Below are 19,834 nucleotides of genomic sequence, written 5' to 3'. Positions count from 1 at the left end.
CATTTTCCCAAAATTCAGCCTGACTTTCAAACTCAGTATTTGGTAACTTTGGAAACTTTGGGATCTCTGTTAGAATTTAAAGTAATGCTTTGGAGGTTTGAACAATGTTTGGCATCACAGCATGAGGTTGTACTGACAGGAATCTCATGCAGGTCAGGGACTAATGACATCATATGACATTATCTTTTATTACCATGATTGCCCTTCGTCATTGTCTTATGATGATTTGGCATTCTAGCATTTGACCTCTGCAGGTTAGCTCAAGTTAATTGTTTCTCTGGTATTACTTTCAAATATTTTCAACCAATGTAATAAGAGCTGGTTTTTCTAGAAGAGGCGGGGTTGTGTGTGCTGCGTTGATACATAGTATTAATACATTTTGAACAGAGTTGTGCCCGCAAATGTACAATTTATACATTTTAATTGAAACGATTGTATAAAACTTCATCATTTATTGGCATGTACCACTAAGCAGCTGAAACATACAGTGGTCCTTTTTGAAACAAAAAATAACATACAATGTCGATGCAATAACTAAATGCTGCAATACATATATCAGCTGCAGCTCGTGTGCACAAACGCAAACATGACTTTGGTTTATATATATTTGTAATATAATTTGTCTTTTTTATTGGTCCACAGCTGAGAGTACAGATGTGTTCCCTGTGATGTTGCCTTCAAACCCAGAGGATGTCCTCTCTCTCTGTCGGTCCACATTCAGGATGACTTGTCTTTGTCTTTGCACTGACTGAGCACCTCCTGCATCTTCTTCTGGATGTCCTCCACCCTCTTAGACCACTTCTCCCGCACCTCATCTTCATCATCCTCTGTAACAGCTGTGTAGCCCATGAGAGCGATGAGGCCCATGTGGAATAGGTGGGAGATGTGTGAACAGCGGTACTCCATGATCTCGCGGTCGCCATCGCAGTTTTCCAGATACACCTTCAGCAGGGGTTTTCCAAACACAGAGTTTGTACCCATAACACCACGGTAGTACACGTCCAGGCTCATGTCACTCTTGTCTCTCTCGTATATCTTCTCAAAGGTCTCCATGTAGCGCTGGGAGTTGTCTGGATCTTTCTTCACCTGCGCCACCATGCTGTTGAAGGCAGTGTACTGGTGCTTGATGTACTCTTCATACTTGCCATAGGTTTCGTTTACCTCGTCGATGCGAATCTGCCTCAGGCATAGTTGGTTCTTTTGCGAGATGCTCTCTAGCTTGGTGTGGATTGCCTGGAAGTCCTTGTCCAGAGCATGGCCCTCCTCGTCAATCAGGCCCTTGCGAGCCACGCCAACCAGGGAGGAGACGATGCCAAAGATGGGGTCGATGGAGGAGGCAAATGAGGACACCTTCTCGACGCAGCACAGCACCTTGGCTGCAGTTTTCTTGATCTGTCCTGCATCAGCCATCACTGTTCTTCTGCCAATTTAAGGTCCACACAATGTGAGTCTGGAGGCTGTAGAGATAAAACAAAACAAAAAAACAGGCACCATATGTTATGTAAAACTGAATCCATACTCTGCATAGTACCCCAGCATCGGACCACAACCTTTCTAGATATAGTAAACAAGAGCTTAAACTCACAACTAAGTCACAGAGAGTCAAATATTGCTTCTTCTTGCATTATCCTAAAAAGTAAGTTAGGGCTAACTCTGAGGTTACTGAGCCTGCAGCCCACATGTCACCAGCTGCTGCATGTATGCCGTATTGCAAAAGGTGTCATCTTACACTCTAATGTTACTAGCAACAGGTCGCCCACATGGGGGTCTGTGTTGTCTAATGAGACACACAGAGCTTCAATGTGTGAGCAGAGGAGGATACTAGAGCTGGAAGTCAAGAATATTTTCATTATTGATGAGACTTATCATTGTTTTTTTGATTGAGCAGAAAATATCAGATATATATATATATATATATATCAATATAAATCAGAAGAGTAAAATATGACCAACACAATTTGCCAAAGCCCACATTTACATATTGAAATAACTTGTTTTGTTTTACTAATAGTCTGAAACACAATATACTTATTTAAATATCATAGACAACTAAGAAGACCAACAAATATTCTGGAAATTATGAATTTTTAGCACCACAGACCCAAACCCAACTGTAACTGATTTATCCTCATAGCTTTGATATTACTCATCCATCTCAATGTTGTCCAGCTGGAAAAATAACTCAGGAACAACAGTGGGTGTGTCGTCATTTGTAGTAACACAAAAAAGACTGGAAATAAACAAATGGTCGTGATCTTCAGTCTATCATCTTTAACAGTGCAAATAAACTTCAGTAGCTATTTGGCAACTGTAACTTTAACTTTAACTCGAGATGTGCTGCTGTTTTGTTTCAAGCTTGTTTCTCATTTCCTGATTTCTATCCAAGCACACATTTGAATACTCAATCATTCACTCACTTCACTTTCATTTCATCATTTCCAGCTGACTAAGATATCACCCATAATCCAAATATCCTTCAGAGCTGAGATTACAAAGCACTTACGCAGCAGATGTTTACTCACCAGAGATAAAACTGTTGGTATCCCTCTGTCTACTGAAATCGTCTGGCTTTCCTTTCCACCATTTTCCTTCCTAGTCAGAAGAGGGGCCGCCCCCTTCATGCCAAATAAGGGAGCAAACACAAGGAAGTGACTCATGCATGCCCTGTGCTGATTGGATGAGGGGAGCTCTTCCAGCTGCACTCCAGCTCCAACCACAGGCTGCAACACAGCTACTGAATGACAGGGTAGCCTTTTCATTGTGTTGTTGTAATTGTAGGTCCCCACGCCTTCCACACCAGTATCGGTGACCAAATACCACAGATCATGATCAGGAATCAGTAGTGAAAGAGAATGTCAGAATGTAGTATCAGGAAACACAATCTTTATATCTGAGCATCACTGGCAATGCAGTGAGTTCATTTAATTTCCAATTAGAATTGATAAATAGTAAAGACTGTTACATTTGATAAAGTCTTTAAGCGGCTACACTCACAGAGCGCACAGATGTAAAGGATGAAGATATATTTTATCACTTATGTCAGCTGGTATCAAGACAAGCAGATTTGGTTTAGTTTACCAGCATTTTAAAATACAGTGGAGATAAATTTAGTTTGCTGTGCTCACAGCATTAAAAATTAACAGCTACAACTTGTATTGTGCCTGTCTACCTCAATGGAGAAAGCACTTTAAAATTTGTCATTCACTCATTCACATAATCTTTTCAAAATAAAACATGGAAACAATGTTGATAGAACGACCAAGCAACAAGGTCATACTGTGCAACTCAAGTGCACAAGTAAATATCAACAAGGCATTAAATATAGCAAAGAATATTTTAAAAAATTCAACAGCAACATCTCTTGTATTTATATTAATTAATTACAAAATGAAAGATGTGATGGTCTAAATTATGTTTCTCAGCCTTCTTTGTCTTCTTGACTCTTAAAAAGTATCAGAATCAGCCTTTAAAATTCTCAGCATGTAATTTGTGCATAATTGTAAAATTCACTCTCCTCCTCTGATCATTAAAGCACCTGGACTCTCTGACATGTGACAGTTGGAGAAGCACAGGTGTAAATAATGAAATGAATGATGGTGAAATTTCATGTAGCAGCTTAAGTTTCAGGGTCCTGGCATTTGTTCATGCTGGCTCCCTGTCACACAGTCACACAGCACTAGGACACACAGAGCCATTGTTAATGTGAGCAGTAACACTTGTGCTGTGTTTCCTCGTATGTTTAAAGTTAAAAGGTAAAACGTCTTCCGTGGAAAAAGATATCGTCGCAGTTCATCTCCCACATGGTGTCAGACTCGAACTAGGACAGGACCCAAATGCACGACTCAAAAGACGAAAGTTCAACTAAATGATATTTATTGACAAAGTACAACAGAAAATCTCTCTCAGAGAGGAAAAAACAGCAAACGCCAGAGAACAAAAAATCACTCGGTGAGGAAACAACAAAGTAACAAAATAACAAAATAACAAAATAACATGACTAAGCACAAAGTAGCAAAGTAACAACACTAGAGTTGAGACTAAATGAGAGACAAAACAAAGTAATAAAGTACACAGCCTGAATTGACAAAGACTTGCAGCGTGGGGCCGGGAGGTTCATGAACAAAAACAAGACGAACTGGCACAGAACAAAGGGAAACACAGGCAGATCTACACAAGGTAATGGGGAACAGGTGGAAACAATCAGGGCGGGGAAGACAATCAGACCAACGGCAGACACCAGGAGGAAGGGCAAGATACCTGAAACGAGAGGAGAGTCAAATGTCAAAATAAAACAGGAAGCGACGAGACAACATAGGCACAAGACAGAAAACTGAACACAACCAGACACAGATCATGACACATGGCATGCTGAGAGTGTCAAAGTGTCAAGAGTTTTTTTTTCTGGAGGATGACTTTATTGTAAGAAAGGCCTCTATGAAGTTCAACATATTCTTTTTGTTTAATTCAGTATTTTTGTGGTGCTGACAGTAAAAATCAACTCTTAATTTATACTCAACTCTTAAATTTATAACTTAATACTATACTGCTCTCTGGCTTTGCCCCATAGGGTTATGTCATATCCTTGACTAATGTCAAGAATGACACACACAGAAAACAGGAAGCTGTTTTCTGTGGGTGTCTGTGGTAGAGGTATGTTGACCTTAATGACCTTGCATCTTGTTCGTCTTCCTCTTGCCTCTTGTGAATAATCTGTTCCCATGTTACATTACATTAAAATACTATTTGATTCTTCACTAGAGGCTTCAAGAACAAACAATTAACAGCCCGCTGTAGATGAATTTATCTTAATCTGTTGTTTGCTTTTAATAAAACAATGTGTGAATTGTTGATGTAACCATAATATGCTTATAACTAAGTGACTTTTTTATCAAACTTGCTGTGCAACGTTACAGAAGAACAGACTGAACTTATGATATTGTTTGAAGGCCACCTGGGGAAAAACAACTCCTTATGTGTTAGACATCCCGGAACAGAAGTAAGACAAAAAACGAGGAATAGAGTAGGGTATTGTTTCTCTTTGTGTGAATCTCTCACAGATCCACCGCCACGAGGGCTGTCCCGCGTAGGAGAGTCATATAACACGGGGTGAAACAAAACAGAGAACGCGTGGAGGAGCAAAACAAGAAGACAGCGGCATGGACCGATAAGAAGAGACTCAACCCACATTGTATCACTTTTTTCTATGTGAGAATATGAAAGACGGGGTCAGGAAGAGGTAGAGTGTCAGATTTCGTGATCTGGCAACACTGCATGTTGTTGTCATGGAGACATAGTTTGGCCCAGAGCTCTGTAACGATCTCCTTTTTCTAATGCTATTTTGCTGTTAGCTTTAATAAATGCTGGGATTTGAACTTTGAATGAGTGTCCTGTTTCCTTCATCAAACCAACAGGCGAGTTCAGGTGACGAACTCAACACCGCATAATATTTTTTCTGTGTCAGATTTATTAACAGTATAGGTGATACACGGACAAACACTTACCATTAGTTTTATTTTATAGAATTGTTGAATGTTTGCAATGATTTGGCAAATGGTTAAGTATAACACCAAACACCAATGTTGCCTTTAACCTGGATTCACCTGGCCTGATTATTTTTTAAAAATTGCAGGAATGTCAGGAATATTTTTGTATACTCTGTGTATACAACCTGTATTTACAGCTAACCAAATATTCAACAGGACAAGGACAAGCCTGTTGTGTAATGTTTGACCTCCCACATAGTGATATGAGACAAAATGGGAAAACATCTGCAGATTTTTCCAAGTACTATACTCTCTCTCTCTCTCTCTCTCTCTCTCTCTCTCTCTCTCTCTCTCTCTCTCTCTCTCACACACACACACACCAGTCACACTCTCCCTGACCCCTCAAAGCTCAGGACCTCAAGCTCCCTCTGCCTGTGTCCTATGAGGGGTCAGACTGTGCTGAGGTGAAGGAATCTGTGGCATACTCGTCCAAAAATGTTAATTTCAAGCATATTTGTCATAATGATTTCGTTCATGCAGTGCTGTCTTGCATTTTCTCTGATCCAGTAGGCGTCTGGCAGATAGACTGTTCTCATAAATACAGTACATATTTTGCTGCTTCTTGCACTACATTATCAGGTGATTTTCTCTTTTATCACCCATCAATCCTCTGATTCAACACTTGTAATACAATTGTGTTTAACAGATTTGTGCATATTAGTTGCTGCCAGGTTTCAGGAAAAGGTAACGAACATCCAGCTTGATGACAATTAATCAGCGGTGGAAAGATTTTCCACCACTGACGGGTAGGAACATTTGGTAGGAAATGTTTACTGATAGGTAAGAGCCAAGAAAGTTTTTTGCAGGGACATTTGTTGGATGATGTCGACCTGGTCAGATCAGATATGTGGATGTGAATGTGGCTATCAGTTCTTTTGTAACAACTGAGATAAGAGTGTTCTGGGAAGAAGGGTCTATCAGGCCAGATTTGGTGTTGTTTTGTTCCTGTTTTGAGTGTTTAAAAGAGAGATGATTTTTGTGTTAGAGTGGGATGTCACTTGCACATTTACTGAGTGTTGTGTGTAACTGTACCCTCTGTGCGCACGTTGAAAAACTGCACCACAGCGCAGAGGGAAATTTACCTTTTCCTCCATAACATTCATCTGACAGCCAACGTTACTAGTTCATTTCTAGTACTAGTTTCATCATCAAGATTTTACATAAAAGAACACAGTACATTATTAAAGATGAAGCTGGTGCTTCTCAACCTTGAGAGAGCGAGCTGATCCCTGATCCCTGGGTTGGGAACCATTAGACTAAACTACCTCTATACTAACTTTATATAAAGTAGTTAATATAGTGACCTCAGCTACAACAGTAACACCCTTACTACAGTACACAGTGATGCATCAGTATTAACTAAAAGTGTTGAATGTAATAAAATAAATAACCACAAGGGCCATTTTGCTGTAGAATGAATACTTTTACTTTTGGTAGTTAAAGTACGTTTCTCTGATAATACTTATGTACTTTTACAAAAGTAAGATTTTGAACTTTGACTGCAATGATATATTTTAATATTGCGATATTAGTACATTTACTTCAGTTAATGATCCATGTGCTTTCTCCACCACTGCAATCAATACTATACATTTCCTAGTGCAACAAATACAAAAAATACATAATTTTCTCATCTGACAAACTAATGTCTTATAACTTCATGGATTTTGTGCATTTGTATCACTGCTACAGTGTAAAAAGCCGTATTGCATTGATTGCCATCATGGTGCTTGCCAGTTAAGTTTTTGTGGCAGCTAATTTATACTTTAATATATAAGACATGTTATATATTAGGGTTGGGGCCTTCAGTAGGTTTGGTACGTTGTCATGGTTGCTGTAGTGGATTTTAGCCTGAGAACAGAGAGAAACTGGAGCACACCGATCAGCTTGCAGTGTCTAGTTTGTAGGAAAACATATGTACAGCAACAGAAGTGCAAGTTGATCTGTATGATCTTGTTTCACACCTTTCTGAAAATCAAGCTTTGTCTTAGAGGCAACAGATGCCCTTGCTGGATGACGTGATAATGTTTTCTTGTGATGCTCCAGAGATGAAAAAGCTTCCATACAAACTACATCAATTTGTGTTTTTTTTTTAACACCAGGATCAAGTCAAACACCTTGAATTTCCCCTCAATCACCAGATACACAATTTTGTACATAACACCTTGTTTTGTGTCTTATGTCATTTAATTTGTTTTATTCATTTAATATTATTCTTTTTGGTTCTGCACGTCCAGAACCTCATGTTGGATTGTGTCATTTGTTTATCTACTGTTCTGTGTTGCATGTAGGTTGTTTATGACCAAACCAATTGAATCTCTATATAAACTTCAGGACTTACTTATATCACGTAATTAGCTGTTCTGAAGACATAATATACTCTTCCTCCTTTTTACTTAATATTCTCTCTTTTGGTTGTTTCTTTTATTTTGTCCACCTCTTATAATTTGATTAAAACTGTGGGCAGTCACAGTGAGCCAGACCAAAAGTCAAAAAATGTTTACTTTTTTTTTTTTCTGAAAATAGCATTTTGTATGCAAAAATATGTATGTAGACCATAGTATATTCAATTTTTAAAGTTGAAAGTTTTCTCTGTTGGAATTCTTATATCAATATTGGGCCTATTTTTGGTGCTTTCACTAACTGATAAGAAACACTGTGGGAAATCACTCAGCTGCAGTTTATACACATGGGCCCCCCCATGTAAGAAATCATTTAAAAGTTTTCAGATTCTTTCTACTAAAATAATAAACCAGGGCAAAAAGTCAGAAAGTGGAGTCTAGGCATCATTTTGCAGTGGCCTGATTCATTTTTTCCTACTCCTTGTCTTGATTTGAAAACAGGAAAACATTGTTTCAGTCTATGATGCAATGTGTTTCTGAACCGCGATAAATGAGGGACGTGACCAGATGAATACCCTCGCACACACACCACACCCTCACGCACAAACACACCCCTCTACTCGCACCCCAGCATGCTAACATAGAGCTCAGCTCCTCTGTGGTATTTCCCACAATAACATCCCGGGTCGACACACCAACTCTGTCATTTTGTCTCTGACCCCTCCGCTGCTCTCTCTGTCCCTTTTTCTGTCCGTCATCTCCAGGCACCCGGACCAGTCTGAGGACGAACACCTCCTGGTTACAGGTAGGAACCGGAGCAAACCAGAGCAGCACATGAACACATCAGCAGGTCTGACACAGCAGCAATGGATGGTTTGGTTCAGTTTTGGGATTAGAAAGCTTTAAGCCTGCCATTGAATTTGCCTGGAGGGGTGAGCTGAGGTCGACCTCCTGGACCGGGATTGAATTGTTTCCACTGTTTGTTTGGTTTTTTATATTGGCTGAAATACCTTCATGCTGGGAGAGGGCTTTTTTCTTTTTCTTTTTTTTTATAAGTATGCAGGTGCATAGTTGCCTGGGAGAGAAATAGAGTTGAGGGGAAATTGAGTTTTATTTCAGGCACTTTAATTTAACTAAGCATCCTGTAATCAGGAGTGCAGAGGTCAAAGTCAGGGAGAGAGAAAGACTCAGCGATATTTATCAATTGAGTAAAGGGTTCAAAAGTTTTGTTTGTATTAGCCCTACGACACTAGCAAGCATATGATGTGTTTACAATAATTTCTCAGGTGATTGTTAACATCTTGGTTGTGTCGCATCAACTTTTAGTCAGGAAAATACTCCATAGCAGTAGAATGATTTTAAAAAAACCTGAAGGATTCATTCAGTCAGTCTGAACAGGTGAAGTGTGACTGAAGTTGTATTATTCTTGTCTTTACCTCTGATGATCATAGACCCTTGATCAGACGTGAGAAATCATCATGATTAACATCAGAGGACGCCCAGTGAAAATGCAGAAGATGTTCACTGAGCTGATGGTCCTTCTGGGGTGAGTGTGTTGAAATCATGCCACAGATGGATCAACAGACTGATTTCCAGTGTAATATCTATTCCCATTTTAGGTTTGAATTCAATTCAGCAAAACTTTATCCCCGCACAAGCAATTGTTCTAAGAACATCTCCACCCAGATCAGCAAACACACTCACACAATGAATAAGAAAAGAAAGAAAAAATACTGTTGATCACAAATGCAGAGACCAATCAAAGGTTTAAAACAAAAAAAAAATACACAAATACATTTATAAATAGATATATCCAAAAATGTCCAAAAAAAACAAAAGTAATGAAATTGTAGAAAAGCAATAATTTCCCATGAAAAATGATCCATTTTTAGAATCTGTAGCACATTATTGGCTGGACCGCAACAGCAGGGCCAGCCCTAATGTCCCTGACTGACTGAGTGATGATATTTCCACTATTCGTCAGCCGAGTGTCTTGTCACTGAGTTTGAGTCTCTGGATCAAACAGGTTCTATTTGTGAAGGACAAATAAATAGTTGAATATGCAAATAAATGCAAAGGACACAGAAATAAATACATAAATGTAGATATCCAAAAATAAATAAATAAATGTAGAAATATAGAAATAGCCATTTTTATTACCAAAATGTTTTTATTTTGCATTTATTTTTGTATTTAATTTATTGATTTCTTATGATATGAAAACTTGCCAGGTGGCTGATGTTTAAAGGTTGATGCATTTACTGGACAAAATATGTTTCTGACAAACGTCTCCTACATTGTAGAGTCATTGGTTTGAGTTACAGTGCCATTCAGAGACCTGACTATGATGACACACCCAACCCGGAGTTCTTCAACCCGTCCTGGATGGCCAGTATTCCTGATGATCAGCCGCTGTCTGAGGTCACCATGCCTGGGACCCACAACACCATGGCTCTGTACGGCGGTGTGTATGCTGAATGCCAGACCTGGAGCCTGGCCTCTCAGCTCCAGGCAGGTGCTCGCTTTCTGGACATCCGTGTGCGCCACTTCAAGGGGAACCTCACCATCCATCATGGGGTGTCCTATCAGCGGGCGCACTTTGGCCATGTGCTGGAGGGTGTAGCTGACTTCCTACAAGAGTATCCCAGTGAGACTGTACTGATGCGTGTAAAGGAGGAGTTCAGTGAGACGAATGACATCTATGGTGCTGTGGTAGACTTTATCCACCGCTATGCTCACTGGGACCTGCTGTGGCACAGCCGGCTCGTGCCATCCATGGGAGAGGCCCGAGGGAAACTCATCATCTTGCAAGACTTTTCTGGGCCAGACTTGGGGATGCGCTATAGATCCCTGGACATAGCAGACAACTGGAAGGTATGAAAAGTTATGAATTGATATAAACTGCCTTTTTAAATGAATGCTCTTTATTGAATTTGATAGTTCTCACCCTTCTACCACGCCAACAGGCTACAACATTACATTTTAAGTGTGGAAAAAAAAAAAAAAATCTGAATTATAATTTTAGAAAAAAGATAAATACATGCAGAGATAATGTGTTGATACAGATCATTCACAAGATTTAATACCTGCACAAAACACCAATTTTTTTATTCCATTGACTGTGGTTTCCGTATTTACCTTAGGTTAGTAGACTTATGGTAAATTTGATTGTGTTTACTTTACATGACACATTACATCTTTCCACCACAAGGCATGACAAGGGACTTTTGGATTTTTTTCCTATGAATTAGGATAAGACGACAGACTGACAGGCAGGTGAATGCAACAGCATTGTAAATATTGGTAGAGCAGGCAGCCCACTCTGGTTTTACATTGAAAATTCCTGTAAAACATTCAATAGGTATAAGGTGAGCATTGCTTAAACCCAGAAGTTATGCAGATCAGGGCACAACCAAAGTGTGTGAGTTAGAGGAAATGCTTTTGAACTACAATTTTTGGGTGACTTAAAGTTTACTGCTCTATGTAGGTTCCCACACTTCTGCACGTGGAGGAGAAATGGCAAAGTGTCTATGAACATCTGGAGAACGCACCTGCAGGAGACCAGGCCCAGATCTTTCTCACCTACAGCAGTGGAGCTGGTGTGTTCGCGTACCCCAGAGCCGTCGCTCAGCGCATCAATGCACAACTGTACAACTACCTTAGGTCCAAGAAAGACCTGAACCAGCGCCTTGGAATCATATGCATGGACTTCCCTGCTGCTCCCATTATTCAAATGATCATTGACTTCCAACTAGAGTTCATGAAGAGCAGACAGGCCTTTAACTCAGTTCCTAGCAAGGCAAGTTTGAAATATACAATTTCTTCACTGAGAAAGAGGAGGAACAAAGATTTTGATATTAATATCTGAGTGAAAGTCAACCATGTATAGGGAACTGATCAATGACTGTACAATCAATAAGGTATCACTATGGACACCAAATACGGCAGTTGTAGCTTGGATGCAATAGTGAGGTGTAACTTTACTACCCTACTGTAATGAATATGATTTTAATTATTATAAAATTATACCTCAGATTGAACTTGTCATTGTGTCATTCACCATAGAAACAAAATAAAAATCACATCAAATTAATCAGAAGTGGCAATATGCAAAATTTTGTGCAGTAATTAACTGATGTGGGAGTGTATTACAATTGCTGTTTTCACACTTATTGTGAATATATGTCACTAGCCAGGTCATTGCGTACCCGTGGTAAAGCCCAGATAAGCCAAATAAATAACTATTTACCATTCTAGCTGGAGGAATGAACACCGGTCCAACACCTGGGACAGAGGTTTATTGACTTTGCAGGGGTCGCTGCCAGGTTGTGTGGCTTTGCGTCTCTTTGAACGGCCATCAGGAGTTGTGTTTGAGCCAGGGTGGATGGAAGGAGTGACATTTCATTGTCACAGGGTGGCAGTGTGGCTGCAGGGGTGCTTAGCACCAGACTGTGTCGGTACTAACATCCTGTACTGGCTCAATAGGGAGGTGTGTCAACCTTGTGTGTCACAAACCCACAACTGTCACACTGCTGTTTCGCTATGATTTGCTGCAATTGAGCTACATTGTTATTGAAGCAGAAAGCTAATTTCACTATGTGTTTATTACCTTTGCTTGGTTCACTGTTACTTTTAAAAGCAGTGTTTTTTTTAATTCATTTTATTCAACACTTTTAAGAGGGCACTCTGCAAATTTTACAAGTTAAAGGGGAACTCTGCTGATTTTATACATCAAAGTGTGTTCACAAGTATTGGGGAGTACTACTGCACATGTGAAAAAAAGTTGCATAAATCGTTTTGTGGCTCCAGAGGGAGCTGCACAAAATCTGATGTCCCTTGAGTCAGCATTGGTTGGGGCAGAGGACCATAAGTTTGACAATAAACAAAATCTGGGGGTATAGAGTCAGCAAGAAGTGAGTTAACCAGACCTCTGTTGTCTGCTCTTCATCTCTGCTAGAGGCTAACAACTTGAATTTACATTAGCTGCTGCTAACATAGCATTTCTGAATCTCCAACCTATATAATATTGCATGATATTCAAATAAAACCACCTAGTAACACTTTATTATTCACAAAGAAAACCAAAACCAGCAATAAGCAGGTACACTGAGTTTTAAGTGTCCAACTGCTCTACAGTAAATAATAGATGACATATAAGACATGTGATGAAATTGCAAACTGTGTATTAACCACACTGATAGAAGCTGATAACACAGATCTTCCTGACTGTGAATTGTGAATGCATGTGCATCACCAAGTCTGTCCTGTGCTACATTACTTTGACTGAGCCCTCATGCTGCACCATGCATTCCCATTGAGATGTACTGATTATGTCTTAAAATTCAAAATTTCAGAAAAAGTGGTCTGCAAGAGAAACAGGGTTTGGCTGGCTTAAAACACACTTTTCATGCAGATCATCTATATCAGATAACAATTTTTTCATCACATCCTCTTAGTAAGATGCAGAGAGTATTGCGAAACAATGCTCTGCCTTGAGGCAATGTGCCTTAACATCCTGCCAAAGCAGCAGAGGATGTTAACAAAGTGTCAACTAATGCAGGCTCATGCGTACTTCTACATTTAGTGAATACTGGAGTGTCTTTAAAGTGTCTCCATCCACAGCTGGACAGGTACAGTATAACACTGCTGCTGCAGCTTTCCTTGTTGATATATTATGATTTATAACTCCTTCTTTCTCTGCAGAAAACATGATCCCTTCTCCACAGGAGGATTTCAGGCCTCAAAGTGCCATTGCGATTTCAGCAATTGGTTAGAGTACTTTTCTCCATCATGTTCATGCCTTCATTTTTCATTATTTTTATATTGTATATTATTTATATTATTATACCCTCTCCCTTTTCCATGTAGTTGTGGTGAATATAATTTGGTGGATGATTATGATTGCAGCCATTGGATTGGGTAGGTGTATTATTTTGTGATTTTTGGCAGCAAGCAGTATGTTTTGGCATCTTATTCTTGAGCCAAATGTCAAATATTCACATTGTTGCTCTGCTGCATCACAGGGGCCATACATATCAAAAATTGTCCAATACAGCCCTACATCCCCATCTACCTGATGGTGTTGGGAGCTGTCAGCCTCGTCTCTTTTACTCTGACCTACACCAAGAGCACCTGGAAAGATGGCGTTATCTTCATCCTGAGCTCGGTCTGCGTGGCCCTTCTGCACCTCTTCACTTTCTGCTGGTTCATCGCAGGTTTGAGAAACTGTCAGAAAGATGTTACGTCTCTCCAGATTCTAAATTCTTGTATGAAATCAGGCAGTGATGGAAATTGAATTTGTGCAAGAATTTTACAATTTGCTTGAATATTCGCATTTCATGCTACTTTATACTTCTATTCCACTATAGTTCAATGGAAACAGTAAATAAAATAATTCAAATTAGGCTTAAAATGTCACCAGTGAAAACATTTCCTTCAGTTTGACAGTTCTTAACGTTTTGCAGCTAAAGTATGTGATAAGAAGAGATGAGAAGAGAGGAAGATAATTGAAATAGCTGAGTAATAATTAAATTAAAGTAATCGGTTCATTTAATAAATATCATTCTTCGATCACATCATACATAGACTCATGAAATGTTACATGAATATCAACTGTGCATATTTTAAGATGTTTTTAATCTTGATTGTCATTTATTTAGTCGTGATTTTAAGGTTAAAGAGAAATACTTAAGATTTGAAAGGAAGACTCGAAGTTTTAAGTCTTAAGGGGCTTTAAAGTTTTTAGGGCAGATTTTAGGGCCAGGATCACCAATATCAATACCAACATTGATAAAAGCAGCTAATGTACTATTATATAAGGGAGAGAAATATGTTTATATGATCTATGATGTGAATGCATCATTAATATGCTACTTCTAAATATATTTTAGTCGCCATCAAATAATTTGCCAGGCATGAGGCTGGTCTTACTAAAAATGCATTGTCTAATATGTGCTTTCTGTTCCTTGTAGGCACTGTCTGGGTTTATTCTGTATATCCTCCTAGCTACGAACCAGGAAAACAGTACTGCCATAAGACACCCTTCCAGTTTGCCTTTGTTGTCACCACCTTGGTGTGGGTGTGTGTGACTCTCCTGTTCACCTGTGGCTGTTGCTTCGGTTTACTGGCCTGCTGTAAGACTGTGAGGGCAGGACGTCGCTTGATACCCAACCGCAATACTTTCTATGGTGGGACAGGTTATTTTGAAGAACCCATTGCTAGTGATGTGTAATTTAAATCCTTGTTTGTGGCTTCACAATAGGTTTTAGAGAAGTGAAAATTTTCCTGATCCTGATTCTCCCCCTACTGTTGAGGGTTATTTTTATTTTTTGTGGTAGTTTTTCTAGTCAGGTGCAATATATGAAAGGATCAAATGTAAGACCTGCTGAAACATCATATCACTTTCACACAACAGCACTGTCATTTACAGTATGTGTATAAAAATAACTATCTATTGTCCATAAAACTGGTGTTTTTGATGAGTCACCAAAGGACTGTCTGGTCCCTGCCACCAGTAATTATATGGCATGAGATGAACATATTTTTGCTTGAGGTGAAGGCTTGAATAAAGAAACGCTGGCTTTTTAATTTGTGTCTTTATCTTATGCTTTAATAATGATTACCTGCAAAATAATACAGGAACAGCTTTAATCATGAACCAAAAAAGTCACTTGATAATATGAAAAGCCGTGAGACGTTTAATCAGTGGAGATAAAAAACATTAAAAAATGTAAAAAATAAAATAATTTAAAAAAAAAATTCAGCTCATTGAATGCATCCTGGTGCATTTTACGTAACATTTTATTCATGATGTGTGAAAAATGCAATTACAAACTGTTTAATGTGGAACAATAAAAGAAAATAAAATGAAAGAAAGGCGGAGTTATTTTAGATTTAATTGTATTGTTACATCAAGTTTCTAAAGATTATGATATTTTCCAAGTGAGGACTTTCATTTCAGGATTCTTTCGGGACTACTATTGGAGCAGGTGGGGTCCTTTTACGTCACTAAAAACCGACGCTCGTTAGCTTTAGCTAGCGTACACGCTGCGGTGACTCGAGCGGTGACCGAGGGATAAATGAATGGTTGTGTCGGCTGTACAGAGACTGTGATAAAAACATTTTAGAAAGTTGTCCGGATTAAACAGTTGAAGGCAGTTGTCTGCGGTGTTGACTGAACATGTGGAGCTCAGGCCGCCGCGTCCTTCAGGATCTGCTCAGCCAGACTGCTGTCAGGAGTTTGTCTCTGACTCCTGCTCAGGTTAGCGTCTCTGCACATTTCAATTAAATATCACACAGCTGTCACTCTTTAACACTGATCTGACCTAGGCCTGTCTGCCAAGCAGTACCATAACATCTTGCAGTAAATACTAAATTACTACTTATATCTTCGCCAGTGTTACCTTGTTCTTAAAGTTATATAATAAAACCGGAGGACAGAGACTGAACTAAAACAAGGTCTATGCTTCCAAACTCTTCTTCTCTCATTGCATTTATAGTCGTAATATAATATACCTTGCATTATTTATACTTTTTTCTTTAGCTTTTATTGTTTTTATATGCAAAATAAAATGGGCTCAGGCAAATATTACAAATTACATTACAAATCAAATGAAATAAATATATATGTATACACACTCAGTTGTCAGTTTATGGGGAACACCGAGCTAAAACTAATGCAGTCTAATACAACAGTCGCGTAATAGATCCTCCTTCATTAAGGACATAATGTTTAGTTTTTGCTGAAACTGTTGAGGTGTTGATCCAGCTGCATGATCATTCAAAGTTGCGTTTTTTTCTACTGTTGAATTGTACTTATTTGAATTACTTTGACCAACCCATTTATATCAACGAATCTCTGTTTAATGCAATACAGTTCAACAAAAGCACAAACTGCGGCCTCCAATATAATTATACAGTTGAATCAACGGCTCTCTACAACAATTAAAACAAAACAAAAAAGTGTTCGTGTATTTGGTTGTGTTGTGGGTATTAGCAACACACGTGTTCTCAAACTGATGAATATGTTTTCTGAATTTGTTTGTGTTTTGTCTATTTCATGTGTTTTCTTAAGTTGCAGTGTGTTGAGCTCTCAGGGCCACCGTAATTGACTCTAGGCCTTAGTTGATTTGTTAGGACTTGCATACAACTGTATACTCAAAGCTACTAAGGAGATAAATACAGAGGACATTGTACAGACAGACAGATGGATGGATTACCTACAACAGATACATATATTAAAACCAGATGTATTGGTATTATTATAATCAGTATGCCCTAGTCATAGGATTTCATAAAAACCTTTTATTGGCTTGTCGGTATATGAACAGGATGTTTATTTTATGATCTACAATCTGAGTGCATGGATTAATGTGTGTAGTGCTGTCTTCTTTTATTTCCTGTTTTCATTTTACAATATTGATCTTACATATCCTAAACCAGAAGATCCTAATCTCCTCAAAGGAAGTTAGCATGCATTTACTTTCAGATGGACTGATGCACTTTATCATCTAGTCACAAGTGTTAACTAAATATCACTGATACTTTTTAGTGCTTAGATTTTGGAACTGGAATTATTGTGATTTTCTTCCCTGCAGCATGTCACCTAATGCAACTTTTAATGTAGTACCAGAATGATTGATGCTGTTTAACAAAAACAACTTTATTAAAATGGGCATATCTGAAACACAACAACAGTAAAGGACCCACAGAATTGACATATACTGAACATCTGCACAGGCTCAGATTTTAATGTCTGGGTGCTTGATGTTTCCACAGAATACAGTGGTGGTGGAGCGATGGTGGCAGGTCCCCTTGTCAAAAGCAGGCAGCCCGCCGAGGCTTCACCCTCGAAGACACAGAATCTACAAGGTGGTTGAAGACACCAAAAACGCTCCCAAGAAGAATATGGAGCTCATTCTGACTCAGACGGTACCAAGTGAGTATCATCACTGCATTAAACAGATCAGATAAACCTAAATTACTAACTGAAGTGACCCATCATGGATTTATTTAGGGACTTAGAATCAATATAGAGTCAATATATGAAGGGATGATGACCTTGAAGTTTCGTTTTTTTTTCCTGGTTTGTTCTGACAGAGCTCGGTGGGCGAGGAGAGACTGTGTTTGTGAAAAAATCAGTTGCCAGGAACAAGCTGCTGCCCGAAGGTCTCGCTGTGTATCCATCACAGGAGAACAAAGCGATGTTTGCTGAGGAGTTAAGAGTGTGTACTGCTTTATAATGTTTGTATGTAGCTGCACATATTAGTCTGCAGAGTTTAGCTATTCATCATTGCCACATTCTTTTACTCACAGCTTCTGCGCGAGGGGAGGCCAGAGGACAGGATTCAAACCCGCACTGGACAACTGGTGAGTGTTCGTATTTCACTTTTCAAAGACCGTCTTAATGCCTGGCTCTCAGTCTCAGTGTAAGGAACGACGGACCCAACAGCTGTCAGTTTTTTGACAAAGGTTTCCTGGTGTTTTTACAGACAGTGGAGTTCCTTAAACGCTCCAAGCTGAAGATCAACAAAATGCCCTCTGAAGAATTCCAGCTCACTAAAGAGAGCGTTTGCAGACAGCTTTTCAGGAAGGTATGTCAATCTCTCTAATCCTCATTTTCCTCTCTATTTCCCATATTACACACGATTCAGTCAAAACACTGAGAAATGCGCTACTTGACATTAAGTAAGTGCTTCTGTAATTGTTTTGACTTTAACGAAAACCTTTTCTTAGCTGGGAGTTGTTGTTCCACCTCATGCACTGAGTCTTCCATTTGAGCCAATCAAGGACTTGGGTGATTACTGGTGTGAAGTAACGGTAAGAAATGTTTATTTTTCAGTGCATCATATGCATGTAGCTCCAAATTATAGATGCCTTTTAGTAGTTAAAAACTGATTCGGAACAACTGACAAATAGTTCAAATGTTGCAGATAAGCATTTATTACATGTGGGTGATGCATGTTGCAAGAAATAAAAAAATAAAAAATTATGTCCTTGAAAAATTCTGCAACCTCATAAAACAAAGACTTAATGTTTCCTTGGAGTTTTATTAATTTTTCACCCAGGAAGCACCTGTTTTGTGTCACACCTGACTGAAGCTGCATGGAAGTTAAAAAATAGTGGCAAGTTTGGCTGTTCTACTAGAATGTTTATCCTTAATATTTTTATCCTCCAGGTTAATGGAATAAACACAGTTCGCATCCCTTTGTCACTGGTGCCATATGAAGACCAATCTGCAAGGTACCAGCAGCAGTTGAAAAGACAAAAGCAGCAGCAGACAGCTTCAGACATTTCAGAAGCCGCTGATGAAGAGGAAGCAGTTGTGAAGGCCGTTTCTGATGCAGCAGTGGAGGCTGGTAAAGACTCTGTGAGTCAAGTTAGTGAAGCTTCAGCCTCAGGAGGAGCTTCTGCCGCTGAGGAAACAACAGCCTCAGCTACACCGACAACTCAAGACACAACAGCACCACCAAGTGACAGGCCGAAAAAAGATTAAAGGACTCCAAATGAAGACATCCACACAACTACAGTGGATTCTGTTTACCTATAATACACAATACACACATAGAAACTGTTTGGGTTCAATTATTAAAAGGATTTTCATCTACACAGAAGTCAACACAACCCCTCTCCTGTCACTTAAATCAGTGTATCCTTCTGATGGTTGTCGATATACCATTAAACAATAATGTAGTGATATGTAAGTTGTTTTTTTTTTTCTAATTTTAGGACCACTGTAAATACAGTGTTATTTAATATTGTGGAAAATAAAAGGTTATGTTTCCTCAGTAGGCTGACCACAATGTTTAAAAAATGCTATGGGAGGAAAATGCAGTGTTGTGTTGGGGAATTATGTTCATCATGTTAATTATAGTGGGATAAACTGATTGTTTTTATTATTTTACTTCATCTGCATCATTGTGATACTAGTAATAATAAAAAACTGCCCAG

General features: G+C 38.9%; 4 protein-coding genes across 4 annotated transcripts; 3 read left to right on the top strand and 1 right to left on the bottom strand.

Moving 5' to 3' along the window:
- Positions 1-404: 404 nt before the first annotated feature.
- rpz2 (rapunzel 2) lies at positions 405-2,632 on the bottom strand. The gene is made up of 2 exons (XM_056399612.1): positions 2,523-2,632; positions 405-1,457 (listed from the first exon to the last, which is right to left on the bottom strand). The coding sequence occupies exon 2, from the start codon at positions 1,408-1,410 to the stop codon at positions 718-720; it is 693 nt and encodes a 230-aa protein (XP_056255587.1). The 5' UTR covers positions 1,411-1,457; positions 2,523-2,632; the 3' UTR covers positions 405-717.
- Positions 2,633-8,472: 5,840 nt separating this feature from the next.
- si:dkey-266f7.9 (uncharacterized protein LOC100006223 homolog) lies at positions 8,473-11,925 on the top strand. Its single transcript, XM_056398630.1, has 4 exons — positions 8,473-8,690; positions 9,337-9,431; positions 10,189-10,759; positions 11,373-11,925. Exons 2-4 carry the CDS (start codon positions 9,364-9,366, stop codon positions 11,751-11,753), a joined length of 1,020 nt encoding a protein of 339 aa, XP_056254605.1. The 5' UTR covers positions 8,473-8,690; positions 9,337-9,363; the 3' UTR covers positions 11,754-11,925.
- Positions 11,926-13,392: 1,467 nt separating this feature from the next.
- On the top strand, positions 13,393-15,796 carry LOC130183326 (transmembrane protein 272-like). Its single transcript, XM_056398629.1, has 5 exons — positions 13,393-13,515; positions 13,589-13,654; positions 13,754-13,804; positions 13,909-14,100; positions 14,857-15,796. Exons 2-5 carry the CDS (start codon positions 13,594-13,596, stop codon positions 15,114-15,116), a joined length of 564 nt encoding a protein of 187 aa, XP_056254604.1. The 5' UTR covers positions 13,393-13,515; positions 13,589-13,593; the 3' UTR covers positions 15,117-15,796.
- A 125-nt stretch (positions 15,797-15,921) lies between these two features.
- Positions 15,922-19,582, top strand: mrpl9 (mitochondrial ribosomal protein L9). The gene is made up of 7 exons (XM_056398626.1): positions 15,922-16,145; positions 17,663-17,822; positions 17,984-18,108; positions 18,200-18,253; positions 18,376-18,477; positions 18,620-18,703; positions 19,062-19,582. The coding sequence occupies exons 1-7, from the start codon at positions 16,065-16,067 to the stop codon at positions 19,377-19,379; spliced, it is 924 nt and encodes a 307-aa protein (XP_056254601.1). The 5' UTR covers positions 15,922-16,064; the 3' UTR covers positions 19,380-19,582.
- The last annotated feature ends 252 nt before the right edge of the window (positions 19,583-19,834 follow it).

This window comes from Seriola aureovittata, chromosome 16 (genome assembly GCF_021018895.1).
Source record: "Seriola aureovittata isolate HTS-2021-v1 ecotype China chromosome 16, ASM2101889v1, whole genome shotgun sequence".
NCBI classification, from domain to species: Eukaryota; Metazoa; Chordata; class Actinopteri; order Carangiformes; family Carangidae; genus Seriola; species Seriola aureovittata.
This window is presented reverse-complemented; position numbering and strand designations above follow the sequence as displayed.